This window comes from Mugil cephalus, chromosome 13 (genome assembly GCF_022458985.1).
Source record: "Mugil cephalus isolate CIBA_MC_2020 chromosome 13, CIBA_Mcephalus_1.1, whole genome shotgun sequence".
Classification (NCBI taxonomy): Eukaryota; Metazoa; Chordata; class Actinopteri; order Mugiliformes; family Mugilidae; genus Mugil; species Mugil cephalus.
This window is the reverse complement of record NC_061782.1, coordinates 22087785-22103395: the sequence shown is the minus strand read 5'-3', so window position 1 is coordinate 22103395 and position 15611 is coordinate 22087785. Positions and strand designations below refer to the sequence as shown.

At 39.7% G+C, this 15611-nt stretch overlaps 1 protein-coding gene across 1 annotated transcript; it reads left to right on the top strand.

Moving 5' to 3' along the window:
- Window positions 1–9356: 9356 nt before the first annotated feature.
- LOC125018330 (homeobox protein Hox-D4b-like) lies at window positions 9357–14547 on the top strand. The gene is made up of 2 exons (XM_047602130.1): window positions 9357–11962; window positions 12594–14547. Exons 1-2 carry the CDS (start codon window positions 11527–11529, stop codon window positions 12911–12913), a joined length of 756 nt encoding a protein of 251 aa, XP_047458086.1. The 5' UTR covers window positions 9357–11526; the 3' UTR covers window positions 12914–14547.
- Window positions 14548–15611: the final 1064 nt, after the last annotated feature.

The window sequence follows — 15611 nt, the reverse complement described above, 5'->3', positions numbered from 1 at the left end:
TTTTAAAGACCTTTTCATTTAATAATTTCCATTCCATAGGTTTAATTTATCCTCTTGTTGTCACTGAGCTTATACGGACGAAAGAACACAGACCACGCATGTCTTCATTTCAAGGCGTTCACAATACGGTGCCACTGAAATGTGTGAGTTTTATGAATTTTCTGACTGTACACTCTTAAAAATAAAACACATTTAGTGTTTTGCTTGAAACTATGAGTAGAAAAGGATTATGCAGGTCTGTTTTATTTATTTATTTATTTTTTATTGTATTCTTGGGGTCGTGAAGCTGCATTGCATCATTTGGCTTTGAATTCCAACATATATGTGTATACAGTTTAAATACTAATTTCTAATATTAAGTCGGTAATCATTTTGTACCTTATCGAAATAATCAAAAGATAAAAATGCAGCAGGATTGTAAACAGGACAATTGAAAGTAGGATTTATCGCCTTCCTCTCGAGTGCAGCTGCCACAAATTCCTCCTTTCCCCCCTGTCTGTACAACTCTCTCTCTCTTTAGGCCATAAAACGGTTTGACTCACACACTGCTCCGCCATTGGCCGTTAACGGTCATGTGCGCGCGCGCAATGCGTACCTTCGCGTGCAGCCTTTTTGCTCGCGCGCTCTCGGCGGCACAGTACTGCTCCGCGGCACCGCGCGCCTCCATGAACGGTAAACAACGTCTCTACATGTCTTTACGCTCCCCGTTCAAATCTGAACGGATCCACTTTATTCGTTCAATGCTGCTTTTTAATGCTCAGATGTGGCGTATTATTAGACGTGTAATACCCGTAATGCGTTAACGCACATTATTATCATATAATCAAGTCTAATTAAGTCTCATCAGGCTGTAAAAAAAAAGAGAAAAAAAAAGTTATACGCAGGTCGATTTATTTTGCATGTTCTGTCTGTTATTTAGAGTGCTATTCTTTTTTTCTATCTTGTGTTCTGTGTCAATACAATTTCCGCTCATTTCCGGTTTTAAAACCGTGTTTTTGTTTTTGTTTTTTATTCTCAAGATGTAGCAGAGGAAAACTGAGTCCATCGGGCTGCTCACGTCAGGTACATTTGTGTTAACAGTAACGATGGTGTGAAAACGAGCAGATAATAATGACCTCACTGTCGCTTGTGTGAATTCATTGGCTACTGTAATTATGTTTTGACAGCTAATTTCTGAATAGCCGTAGCATTATTTTTATGTTCATGCTTTTTTATGCATAATAGAGTAGCAACTGCAGGACACCTTTCTACAGACTGCACTGACTATGCAATATCGCTGAATACCTTTAAATACATATATTTTTAAATAAATTTCTATACCAATACGGTTAAATTTGGTTAATTGTAACACGTGAATAAGAAAGCTTCTAGCTATTTAGATTTAGACTTATATATGCCTGTCTATGAACACATATGCTTTTTAATTTTCATGCTTTCAACAAGTATACAGACAAAATATAATGACAAAGCATACTGCTGATAGAGTGTAGATACTGCTTGTAAATTGCATAAATGTGGAGCTAATTAATTCAACAATAAAGTGTTTAACACACAAAGAGGCCTTATATCCTATAAAAAAAAAAGTAAAAGAAGAAAGAAAAAACAACACAAAACAGAAAGCAGGCTGAAGGGTCTTTCATTGCAAACCACAAAAGGAATTTAGGAAGCGGGGCCTTTAGGAGTTTTTCCACTCTCAAGGGATCATCTGTTCTCTGAGAACACATATGATCCTAACATATCTTACTTTTACATGTTATCTTTCGTAATGTTGATATATTTGAGGCTTCTGGGTGAGACACTACAATTCCTCCTCCATAAAACGTACTTGGACAGATGGACAGGAGCAGACAGAAGGAATCCTCTCCCCCATGTTTTTGTTTTCAGTGACGTTCTTTTTTTTTATGAGGGCAGCCCAAGTGTCAGAGAGACAAAAGGACAGAAAGACAGTATTTTCTCCCCTTTTTGGAATTTTACATTTCTTTTTTTTCTTTTTTCTTTTTTTTTTTAGAGGGCAGCAGGCGGGGTGTGAGAGATAGAGAGAAACAAAGACAGTATTTCACTGCTGCTGCTCAGTGGAGCTCAGCTGGCACCGAGTATTTACAACCTACTGCAATGCGGCAGAGAATCACTGTGTGTCTCTGTGAATGTGTGTGTGTGTGTACAAGACAGAAACAAAGAGACAAAAGGAGATACGGAAGACAGCGATGCAGAGAATGAGGCGGCCGTTAAATTAAAGCCAGGCAGAAAGACAAGAAGACAGAATCAGACCCTGAAAAAGAGTAACAACGATGTGTGAGACATGTTTGATGTTATTTACATGCCCGTCTCTCTGTCCTTGCAGGATGGCGCGAAGATCACAAATTCAGCCGCACATTTATGGCAAAAATAACCCACAGGTTTGTCCACAGAGCACAATTTCAGTAAACAACTGCAAATAAGCCACAGTCAGCTGTAAGAACTGATTATAGGGATCATTTCTGTTTTGAGAGCTTTTCTGTCGTGGTTTCATATCTGCTAACAGTCCACACATCTTTACACGTTCAGAAGTTCATTGTTACGGATGTCACTGATGTTTCTTTTTCATTCTACTTTTCAGAATTCACATGGGTCATCGCAGCTGCCCTTTATCATCAGATACAGGTAACCAAACCAAAATGAGGAAACAGTTATCTATCAGCAATAATTAAAAGTGTTTGTGTAAATAATCATATATTTTTTAGCCAGATCTAATTTAGAAAGTTACATTCATACATAAATAGATTTAGATTGTTTTTATGTCACTTGTGCTATTTGTGTTATTAACCACCAGGGGGAGGCAGCAGTTAGGAAATATGTGACGCACACTGCAGATGCTTGAAAAGACTCAGAACACTGTCCACTCACATGAAAGCAAATGTGCATGAAAATCCACATACATGACAAATGGCTGAAACAAAAATAAGTAATAATTCAAATGCGATACATAAAAAACGTAAGAAAATGCTGCTACACCATGTGCATTGTGTAAATCGTAAAGATTCAGTATGTGAAAAATGCTGCATCCTTCATTTGCTTTCTACAATCCTCAGATTGTATTGTATGTGAACACATGGTGGCGCTACAGGCTAAAGGATAGCATTTCATACAACTGCATCCTCGCTGTTCCATCCTCCACTCAGATCCAAGCAATGAGGATTTTTTTCCAGACTCTGATAATGACCATATCTTGGTCCTCGTCCCGAATGCGCCTAAAACCTAGCGATTTTCTTCCTACTGCTGTCCTGGGATGTGATTTTCCGTCACCGCAACCAGGAGGCGTCACTGGGCAGGACGCCAAACCAAGGTGACATAAATCAGGGAGTCAAGTGGCTTGTGGTTTAAAAAGTGGCGATGACCCATTGTTAATGGAGAGGATCAAAAGAAAAACATTTTTACTTACTGACGTTCCTGGATAGAGGATATTTGCTTTAATAGCTTTATTATTAATAATTAAAAAATAAGTTGATTAACCTTTAGTCCATTTGGCAACATTTCTGAAACTGAAGTATATAGATCATAGTTTAAATGTGGTTACAAAAAAACAACAACAAAAAAAAAAACAAACAAAAAAAAACTATACGCAATGAGATATTTATTATAATTTATTTATTCTTGACATTAGTAGTAACAGTAGTATGCGAGTAAGTATTTTCATAAACGATTTAAAGTGTAGGCGAGTGTATTTGAAATATATTTATGTAACTTTTGTTTTGACACTTAAATGTTCTCAGCAGCCGCAGAGCCGCTAAAGCAAGCAAAGCGGTGTCCAGCTTGACACACAGACCCTCCGTGTGTTTTCACAGAGCCACTTTATGGTTTTATTGCTCTCCATTTACGGAAATCAAAGCAGGAAACAAATGTTCCAAACAGCATTCCAGACACATCCGGAAAAATGCAAACAGCTTGTTTTGGAGGAAAGTGCCGCAGTGCAAACATCACGAGGGCCTCAACAAGGCGACGGCACGCACACGAAATATCTGTTTTACGCACGAGTCTTACTCGGTCCATAAAGAAATGCGCGCCCTGTTCTTAATTTTTTCGCGACGGTCAAATCACAGCTAGATCAAAAACTGCAAATAATTCCATTTAAACGGTGTAATTTACCTTGAGAGAAAATCGCATTGTGAAAAGAACGGGAACCGTTTACTGAAAAAGCGAGTCTTAAAATAAACAAGAAAGAGGACAAACACATAGCAAGGTGGAAAAAAACGACCAGAACCCTGTTAATTCTTTAAGAGCTCCAGAAGCACCAACCCCCAGAGATTAAAGGTCTTTTTTTCTTTGGCGCCATTATCGAATAAAGTGGCTCTCGGTGCAGGGCCTAATAATTTATGAACCCTTGTGGGAGTAGCAGGGGAAAAAAACTGAGCACGTGACGGTAATAAAGTGTGTTTTATTGCCGGTGGTTTGACAAGCCCCAAAATATAACTCAGAGAGAATAGCCGACAGGCGGCCAGATGGGATTGGTAGCCGATATTTGTCCGAAATCAACAGAATGCTCTTTGTATCGCTGAGAGAAACAACCTAGACGGTTCCGATAACCCGCTACGAGCCAGTGCGACGGGACTTTACAGTAACGAACGATCGTGTTTTAACGCGAGAGCAGGAAAGAGCAAGTAAGTCTTGTTTTTCATATTTGGCACAGATATGAAGTTATGACTGTGAGGGACTGGGGGGGCCAGGAGGGACAAGGGTGGGGGAAGTGTTCCCCGAATTAAAGCGGTGGTCGGTGGACCCCCCAAGAGCCCCCTGATGGAGTGAAGGGTCCAGAGATCCACCTGTATTTCAACATATAATCTAATTAAATTATGGCTTTGACTGAGTGGGGACTCGCATTTATTTGGTCATTGTGATATGGAATCCAGTTACTTCCAAGGCTATATTTAATTTAAATTCAAGGTGTGTTTGGTAAGGTGCCTTCAAGGTCTGTTTTAACTTGAGCTTCTAAAACTGCAGATATTTTCACAAATATTCTACGGACCAGAGATACAATTTGTCCGATGTGTTTTGTTTATCCTACACGCTTGAGACTTTTTAACTTTTAAAAATATCAAAGTATCCTTCGAAAAAAAAATGTATCTTGGAATTCTTGACCTTTTAACGATGGACTGTTACTTCACGTCAAAATGCAAAGAGGAGGCCAAAAATCTTTAGTTTGCATGCTTTTTTTTCTTCAAAAATAACTACATTGTATTTCAGCGTGTTGTGTAACATGAAACACTATATGTGTGCCTGTGTGTGTGGTGCATTCTATCCGTGTGTGTTCTTGAGTCGACATACAGTAGCTATATCCTTTACTGAAGAGGCAAAGCCTTTTTCCACGTGTTGAGGATTAACAGGCTTAGGATGTGTTTTGACATTAAAATCTTCCACATATATGGTTAAATAATAATAATATCACGTTTAGATCGTTTATTTCTCCAGACCAGATACAGAGTTGTTTGCCGCATTCAAACGGATTTTCTCGTTCTCGTCGCATCGGATGTCCGTTTGCAGTTTGATTTAACAGGAGTTACGGCGCTTTGCTGAGATGTTAAATTTTTTACAGCTATCACTCCGACACCAAACCTCACTCCTCTATAAACAGAAGCCCGAGGAGAACTATAAAACCGGCCGTTTATGGCAGCGAGGAACAGTCACAGCTGGAGACGCTGCTCCATAAATGTATGACAAGCAAAAGTACATAAATAAATTTAAAGAAATGACAGGACAAGAGTGAAATGAATCCTGTAAACGGACAGGGCCGCGGGGCACCCGAGGGGGGAATTTCAAAGCTGCAATAAGGCACACGGTCCGTTTTTCATAAACACTGCTTTACATTATTAAATATTGAGTCTACAGCCTGAACTTTATAAAACGAACGTTGTACTTGGGTCTGTGCTTAAATTAAATAATCAGTTTCTTTTGAAGTGACGTGCTATTCTATTTTTAATCAGAAAAGTAAAACCTATGTATTTAATTAATTGCTAGGAGCCTAATATGGTGCAACTGTGCAGACTCTGCGATAATCTGGAGACATTCAAACTTATTACAGCTGGGCTATTTTCATATGTGGTAAAAGCTCTGATCTGCAGGCTACAGAGTGCATTATTTACTGTGTAATTATTGCGTTTAGATTTTATGCTAAATAAAAACGTTAACACCATTAAATAAATAAGAAATTAAATGTTATATGTAACTGCATTTTTTCTCGGTCTGGTGATACATTTTAAAATCATCATCATCATCATCATCAAATATATTTGACTGTACTATAAAAAAACTTCCGGTAAAGTTAAACATTTCATTTTGAGTGTTGCATTTATTAAAGTGATGTGAATAAATTTTAATCGGACTTTACTTCTTCCATTCAGGCAAGTAAAGCGATGGACGCCCAATGAAAAATAAATAAATAAATAAAATAAAATAAAAATAGAATAAATGAATAACTAAAATGTTTTTGCGGTGTCAAATGAAACACAAGTGCTGTGTTTGTATTGCATTGAATTTAAAGAGCTCTCAGCTCTTCATCTGTTTAATTTACAGTCATTTTTGTGGCTTCTCCGCTCGGCCGCACCGGTCAGTCCGAGACGGTGAATGCAGGGTTCCCATGCAGGGGCTGGAGGTCGCAGTTAATGTCTAAACCGGGTTAAAGCAGCTCTCAGCTCGGCTTTGACCCGGCAGAAGGCCGGGGGTGGAGAGGTGAGCCGGCGGTCAGCCTGTCTAAGATGAAAAAGTGAAACGACCTCAGAAAGAAAAGCCACAACTGAATGGCTTTATATCACAGACCCAACATGAGATGAGAGGCGAATTTATTAACGAGTTCTTCTTCTAAAATAAATAAATAAATGGAATAAAAGGCTGTTTATATGTTGTGATGTGTGACCTGCAGCCATGAGAGTTTAATTTAGAGCCTGGACAAAAATAAATAGACTGAAAAATGGGATTGATTCAAGAGTAACCGGGTAAAAAAAATAATAATAATAATAAGATGATGAAACTAGCAGATGTCACCGGGCTGATGTGAATCAATACTCTGCCTGATTGAAAATTGATGTATGGGGGTTGATTAAAGAGCTGAAAGAGGGATATTAAGTTAAGAGAAGAAAATAACATTTAATATAGTGTGGTTAAAATCAGATTAATGTAGAATATTTCTCTCATTTTAAGCCTTAATGTCGGAGCAGCCTGTGCACAACAATAATCTATCTCCAGAGAGAGACAGAGAAAGAGAGAGAGAGAGGGAGAGACCCGCGCGGGACAATGGGCTCGCGACTCCCGCAGGCCGCGTGAACTCTGGATGGTCCCCCGCTCGAGCCCCTGCGTTGCCCTGTCCAGCGCGAGGACTAATGAAACGGTGACGCAGCGGTCAACGATTCTGACTGACCCTCCAGCGACCCGACGGCAGCTAGGCTACATTCTTAAAGAAGAATGCTCTTTGAAAAAGCCAAACACCACTCCCTTGTTGTTGTTGTCCCTAAAAGAAGTCCACCAAAGTTCAGAGCTGGGGAGCTCCATTCAAAAGGTGCGAGCTAATGACTCATGTTTTCAAACCCCTATTTAACAGATGAATCTAGGCTGGAAGAATTGTGAAAAATGAAAGTTTTAGGTCAAAGTCCTTTTTATTAGTATTTTTTTCTTTTTTTTTTACCCAGGGCGTGGATTAATAGTTCACACTGAATAGATTTTAGATTTTCCCCATCTGAAGAAAGGTGCTGCAGTTCCATTACTCCAATCCATCTGTCTTGTTAGGGCTAAATGTTTGCCTGGGCTTTAAAACTCTTTTGTGTTTGGCTTTCCCACTGCTTAATGTGAAACCAATCAGGCTTTTCATAAAGTTTTGCTGTTCTTCTCACTCCGTGCAACCCAAGCTCTTTCCTTGAGCAACAAATGGTTCTGAGCAGTGTTTTCACCAACCGCTCATTCAACCAGACATGGGAATTCAGTACATGTAAACAGCAAGAGCGAGCGCCAGAGCACAGAAAATTGCCTGAGGCGGAAAATGGAGACAGAAACAATCTGTGGCATCACACTAAAATAATGTAGATGTCAGCAACATTCAAAATAATACATGTATAAATAAAGACGTGTGGGAATGGAAAGAATATCGGGATAGTGCTGCCTTTAACAGAGCATCGATACAAATCTATGCTTTGCCCTTTTTGAAGTGGCGATATTGAAGCAGAAACTGTGTAAGTGATTACAAACTAATGGAGTCATCTGTAGCTTAAATTCAAACATCCCTAACTTGTGTGCTTGCAGTGCAACAAACAACAGATGCTGTGCTGTAAACATTAACAGGAACTGTGGAGCTTCATTAACACATTAGGGCAGAATGTAAATAAGATGTTCTCTGGAGCGATCCTTACTTTAGTCCAAATTTGAGGCCCAGGCCAAGTTCAGAACTGACCATGGGCCACTATTTTAATGCCAGTCACTTTTGCACCGTGGCTGATGTTAACAAGCGACTCAATGGAGGTGTAAGAAGATGGACCCGCATCTGAGACGCCGTAAAAGAGTGCCCTGGTTGTTATTAAATGCCTAAATAAATAATGTACAAGATTTTCTTCAACATTTGAGGCCGTCATTAACTACTCGTATTTGTTAAAGCAAGTCCATCGTTTCATAGTTGTTATATTTTCCAGTGCCCTTCCAGTGGAGATTAAACCTCACTGAAGGAGCAACATGTGTATCGTTGCTAAAATTTTCCCTGCAGCCCATTCCTGATTTCTTTTCAAAGAGAGGCTCCAAACATCAATATTTCCAAGTATCTCTAACACCAAATGAGACACTGATGCTACAGTTATTTATCCTTGTTAATCCATGTGCGCCCTATTGCCAACTTTTAGCTCTCTTTCCAGCTAAGATAAACTACCGCTCCTGCTGTTTTGTTCTGTAAATCCTTATCCCACTGTGACAGATTTCACAAACCTGATAACCACCACGTCCGCAAGCACACCACGGCTGTCATCCTTCCACCAGACGACCTTACTGATAATTATACATATGTATCAAAATTAATGTGGTATGCCCTGTAATGGGTTATTGATGTTAAAAGCTACATGCCATTAATGGTTTCAATAAATTACACAGTGACGGTGAACAACAGAAACATGTACATCTTAAAAATGACGGGATTGCCTGAATAGTGATTTTAAGTACTGCAATTATTTTTAGGCAACACATCAGTCTTCCAAAGAGAAAAAGGGCTTTGAGTGAGAACATATGAGTGTAAATCTCTGTCAGCAACAAAAAGAAGTCATCAGCGGCCAGCCGTGAAGTGAACCTTCGCCTATATATACCCTGTAGAACCGAATGTGTGTGGAGCTGCCTCAGTCACAGATTGGGTTCTAGGGGAGTCTATGGGTGATGACTAACCATCAATCAAAATCCAAGGCAGGGAAGGGGGGCTAAAACAGACGACTGTACTGTGCTTTTGCTTTGGAAAACATCCTTTATCTCTGTTATATATTCTACAAAAAAAAAAAAAAAAAAAAAAAAAAACTCTTTCTGACACTGGAAGATTTGTTTGACATTTGTGTGCAGAGCATAGCATAACTTCAGTTAAGCTGTCATGTTTTTTTTTGTTTTTTTTAGGGAAGGGGGAACAAAGCAAATTCAGCGTGATGCTTTGCTCATGCTGCTTTTCATTGTTTTTAAATATGACACTGTCACCGGATCTAATTTCCTAAAGTCTGCTCAGTTAAGTATTACTTAAGATGTCAGAATGTCACATTGCGTGCAACGTCCCAACACAACATTTTTATCTGGGTACCAGCTTGTAATCCTGATAAAGATCAAAATGACACGCGTTGTTAGCCACCCTGGTGACAGCACTTCTGCAGCCCATTCATAAAGACGGCTACTGTGGCTGTAATTCCATGTGCACAATAAGTGCACAATAATGTCTTATCTGAGCTGGACTGATAATATCACTAACTGCCTGATTGTAACTTAAGCTTTAAACTCACCCTCAGTCTGTTTAAAGAAGAAAAGTAATGTTATCTAGCAAACAACATATCTAACATGTCAGGTAAATACACACTTCCCAATAAAGTATGAATGCACCATGAATAATTATCTTTTTGTTTTCAGTAAAATAAATAAATAATAATAATAAAAAAAATGCCATACAACTAAAAACGAAATGTAAAATTGGTGACTGAAGAGGAAGATTTTTAGAAACTTTATTTCCTATCTGGTAGCTTATCATTCATTTATTATGAACGGTGTGAACAAATGACTCATTAGATCAGATTGATTAAGCCCATATACTCATTAGCTCACTTGTAAGCAGCCATGCAAGAACCGTCATGCCCATTACACCCTTCAGATGAGCTTCTTTAATGTCGCAGCCAGGCAAAAATATTTTCTTCCTCTTCTCTTTATGAGAGTATTTTATTCCAGTGTATAGGCATAAGTAATGTTACATCGCAGGAGTTATTAAGAGGTTTTGGCCGCGCATCAGACCTTCCTTATCCGAGGAGAGCAGCTGCAGCCAAATAAGAAATCCTCATGAAATCGTGCAGGATATAAAACGGATTTATGGTCGATCCCCAAGTGCAAATGTTTAAGACCTTTTGTGATTTAGCATGCAGAACAGGAGTGTTAATCTTAGTAAAAAAGCATCCAGTATCCTCATTGTGTGACTTTATCTTCGTGTGAGGTTTTCAACTTAGCATATTCTCACTTATCTCTTTCCCCATTTTCGATTTTGCATCCAGCATCATTCATCCAGCCCTGTCGCATTTTCTCTCGTTCAGCTTGCTTCAGCATCATTTTTTAAGACAAGCCATGCATTTTTTATCTCTTTTAAATGCCGACTTGGTGGTGAAGAGCGGGACACCCGGCCTGACCCCGGCCTATAACAAAGCCAACTACTAGTCACTGTCTGGGAACCTTTTATCCCATTCTTTTAATTGGCCTTTCTGACCGGCCAGGTTTTGTTGTGGGTCCTTTGACTGGCCACAAGGCCAAATATGGCCCCGAAGTCCCTCAATATGGGCGAGATTAATTTTTCAGCTCTGGCCATCTGCGGGGCTAAAAGTCAGTCAGCTAAAAGTCATAAATCTACTGTCCGTGCGTTTTCAATCGGTGATGTGTGGGGGTGGATAGATAGATAGATAGATAGATAGATAGATAGATAGATAGATAGATAGATAGATAGATAGATAGATAGATAGATAGATAGATAGATAGATAGATAGATACTGCTACTAACGATGTATGGATTTTTAAGATTATTTTCAGTGTCTACAAGCGTCTTAATCGGAGCCATTTTCTCAGCCAGCAAATCTTCATTAGTCCTATAATGAACATTTTTTTCCTCCAAATTATCCCATTACGTCGGACATAAACAACCCGAAGTGTTGCCTCTCATTGGCTGGCCGTAGGGTCACGTGGCCCACGCGGCCGTCCGTCTATTTGACAGCCGCAGGATGGCTTGATGCCAGAGGGGGAAAAAGAGACAGAGAGAGGGGAGAGAAAGAAAAATTAGTATTCTCCTACCAGCCTTGCTATAAATCAATCATGGAGTCCTACGTGGTGAGCTGTAAATATGCTGAGCCGCAGTTCCCGCCTTGTGAAGAAGATTACAGTAATTTTAGTGACCAAGGGGGGTATTACAACAACCCCCAGGACAGTGGTAGTTACGGAGGGGGCTACCAGGCCATGCAACCCCCTCCACCTCCATACACACCACAACAAACCGGCTATCAACACTCTTTGCAGGGGCATCACCGGGAGGATGGAGAGGAACACCCGCAGCACCAAGGCGGTACCTATCCGATCTACAGAGACACAGTCGCACCCGGTAAGGACAAGTTCCCGATGGGTGACCTGCAGTGCCAGGCCTGGATGACCTGTGCAAAGCCCGCTCAGGTGCAGAGGAAAACGGCCTGCCAGGGCAAAGACAAGCCGCCTATTGTTGTCTACCCGTGGATGAAGAAAGTGCACGTCGCTCAAGGTGAGAAAGCCTGAAGATTTAAATCTGTCCATCTCTGCTTCACACAACCCATTTAATTTCTCCCTCATTTCAGGCAGTCTAATTCCAGTGTTTATGTGTTTATCTGCCAGGCGCGCTCTCTTTCGCTCTTTCTTTGCATGTTGTCCATTTGCGAGCACCGCTTTTTTGTTGCCGAGTTATTTACGGTCTCAGTGAGAGTCAGCCTGCAGAATTACAACCCGTATAAAGTTTTATGGCCCTGCCACAGCGTGCCTGACTGCATGTGTATGTGTGTGTGAGCGAGTGTGAGTGCGCGTCTTTGTGTCCGAGTGTATGCGCGAATTGTGTGTTTGGTGCGTGCAACGGTGCAGCCGAACAAAAGTAAAAAAGGAAAAATGGTTTCTTGGACGTTTTCCCAGTCAACCACGGAGGAAGATTAACTTAAGAAAATGCCACATGATAATGTTTAACTGCGACTTAAGACTATAAGGTTAATTCGTTTTTAGAATTAATGTCGGCCTGCGTGTTGTCGTATAACTACAATAATAGTCCAAACACTAATAGTCAGAACGGAAAATAAAATTAGCAAAATAAAATAGAGGTTAAATGCAAATAAAAACTGATGGCTTTTGTCCTGTCTTTAATTCTACAGTTAATCCAAATCACGTGGGTCCGGAGCCAAAGCGGTTGCGCACGGCCTACACGCGACAGCAGGTCCTGGAGCTGGAGAAGGAGTTCCACTTCAGCCGCTACCTGACGCGCCGGCGCCGCGTCGAGGTGGCTCACACCCTCTGCCTGTCCGAGCGGCAGGTGAAGGTGTGGTTCCAGAACCGGCGCATGCGCTGGAAGAAAGACAACAAGCTGCCAAACACCAAAGGAAGGAGCAAAAACAAGAAAGTAACGGACAACAACAACAACAGCTCCAGTAGCAGCAGCAGCAACGATAACGTGAAGACGGCGATAACGGTTTGAAAACAGAATATACAGGAGCAGAGATTGGCAGCCATGTGAGCACCTTCACTCTCCGAAACGGATCCAGGGGCGACTGCAGCCCTGAAACTATTCTGCTTTAATCTAAACTAAACACCCGCAAACAGCTTTATCAATTCGTCAATGTATTTTGCTTCATATTTACTTCAAAGCTTTTAAATAATTCTTCATATAGTCTAGAGGTTGCATCCGATTTCAGTCTGATATTTAATTCATTAATGAATGTTTTTTGTTTTTGTTTTTTTGTCGAAGAGTGGTCTGACATATAGCCTATTTTTTGGTGCAATTGGGGATTTTTTTCATATTTAGACATCCAACATGAAAGGCGTAAAAGCATGGCGCCTAATTTGTAGTGCCAAACTCTCCCAAATGAGCAAGGAGAGAGTGTGTCTTTTGAAGAAAACAGGGTTTTTATTTTTACAGGGTAAACATAATGCAGGGTTTTATAATAGCTAAAAAAAGAAATAGTCTAATTTATGAATATGCACATGACCAAAATGTTTCACAAACGGGCGCTTAAAGGGCAAATACAACAAAAAGACTTGCAGAATAGTTGGGCAAATAATGTTTTAGCTTTTGTACATAGGGGGCATTCATGAACAATACACACTTGTTAGGAGAGTAGCCATATTGTGCACATTTTTCTTTAATCGAAAGTCGATTCTCATGCTTTTATAGGTACGAAAAAAATATCAACCAAATTGGAGTTGCAGGTTTTAAATGCAATGCACAACATTGACTGTAAATCCAGCTTGTTTTCTCAGGGTTACAGGGTTTTATGAGAAGAACTTTCTGAGACGTTTGTTGTTTGGCTCAGCACCGAGAGGATTAAACTAGCCTTCCATAATGATGCATAGAAATATCTTCTCTCTTTGAGTCCAGTTCAATATGCTATTGATATCTACTATAGCCTTCGCCAGTACTTATGTTTTATTTGTATTATTTAGAGGCATATTCTATTCTTTGTAGCAAGTATCATCTTTGTTCTTTTGTATGTGTCCGTTTTTGAAGAGAGAAACTCTTCCTGTAAGAATTTTGTATGTGGAAATGTTTTGATAAAATAGCTGAGAATAATTAAAAAAAAAAAAAAAAAAAGTTTCAAACGGAAAAAGTGAATATCTGTGTGGATATTTTGTGGATGTGTTTACGCCGAGATTAGAGAGGAATTCTGTGGTAAATTGAAAGAGTGGAGAAAGAGGAGTTCAACGGAAGTGACGCAATTACTCCGAGCACGGTTTATGAATGAAACACATATTCATATCTTTATTTTCGGCTGAAGGAAAGGATTATCCTTCACTCTCAATATCAATATGTGTTGAAAATAATTCACTTTAACATTCAATTTACACCATCTTTAGGCCACTGTCATAATTTAACGGAACGTCAAACCAGACGAGGTGAGCAAAGACAAGTGCGTCAAGGATCAGCGGAGGAGCTTTTTAAAATGCGAGGACTTTCTCCCATGGGTGGGTTAAAATTGTGTCCTCTATCCTTACGGTTTTTAATCATTACAGAAGCTATGATTCAGACGTGTTAGTCTGAAAAGTAAGCAGGAACCCTGCTGTTACAATATTTATATTTCGAGGAATCACGACTTTTTTTTTTTTTTTTTTTTTCTGAAGTAACTACGATATAACCTGTTAAAACGTGATATGACTGTGAATTATTGGTCTTAAATAGTTCCTGGAGGCGAAGTTTTGTAAATTCAAAAGTGTCAGGCTTATATTGAATGAGGGTTTGTGGCTTGTGTGGCTTTTACGCATTGTTTACGCTTGGCGCGCAAATATGAAATGTAAGCAACTTTAGGTTAAAGGCGCTCAGTCTTTTTCGGTATGTGTGTAAATAGTGTAAAGATGACAGTACGCAATCATATTTAATGGAACCGTTATCCAGAATATCTATATTCCTCATAACATACACCATTATATTTGGACCTAACTTAATTCTAGGTTTTGTTAAGAGAGAAGTGGTTATGGTGGGTCCGCAGGAAATCAGAGTAAAGGGAAATGAGCGCTGGGAGACATTAATTGGTGGTATCCGGTCGAGACGCGGTTACACGTGCAGGGAAAAGTACAACAAGGCTGGCACAGAGCAGCTTTGAATCTCTATCAAATGATGGGGATCGACCACAAAGCCACTGAGTGCCCAACAAATGACAGATATTCAGTCACAAATAAAATGCATCTCAAGTTATTTGGGGAATAAATAGCCTAAGTAAAAAAGTGAATCTATAATTTAATAACTGACCTCCAAACGGTACTTGAATACTGACTTATTCGTGAAAATAAGTGTGTAAATAGTGCCACCCTTTATTGTGTACGGATCTCGTTTAAACTAAATAATGAATATTAAGAGGGAAATCATTTAATTTTTTGTACATGTATGTGTGTTTGTACTTGATGGACGTCATACAGGCTACCGTGTATCACACCAACCTGCCTTTGTGCAGTCTGACAGTGATGAAGCAGGAATGCCCCCGACTGGTTGCACTAAGTACTGCAGCCTGAAAGAGAAACATTACAGTACAGATCAGCTACAACATTAAAACCACCATCCAAACATGTGTTGGTCTCCGCTGTGCCTACAAAACAGAGTTGACTGGTAAGATTAGTAAGATCAGTTTGAAATATTCTCAATTTTGGGAGGAAAATAATGAATAACTGCAGCAATGACATTTTGT

Excerpts from the sequence above, each read along its gene's own strand:
- LOC125018330 (XM_047602130.1), top strand. The coding sequence starts at position 11,527 with ATGGAGTCCTACGTGGTGAGCTGTAAATATGCTGAGCCGCAGTTCCCG. Across the intron at positions 11,963-12,593 it reads GAAAGTGCACGTCGCTCAAG|TTAATCCAAATCACGTGGGT; the intron begins GTGAGAAAGCCT and ends TTAATTCTACAG.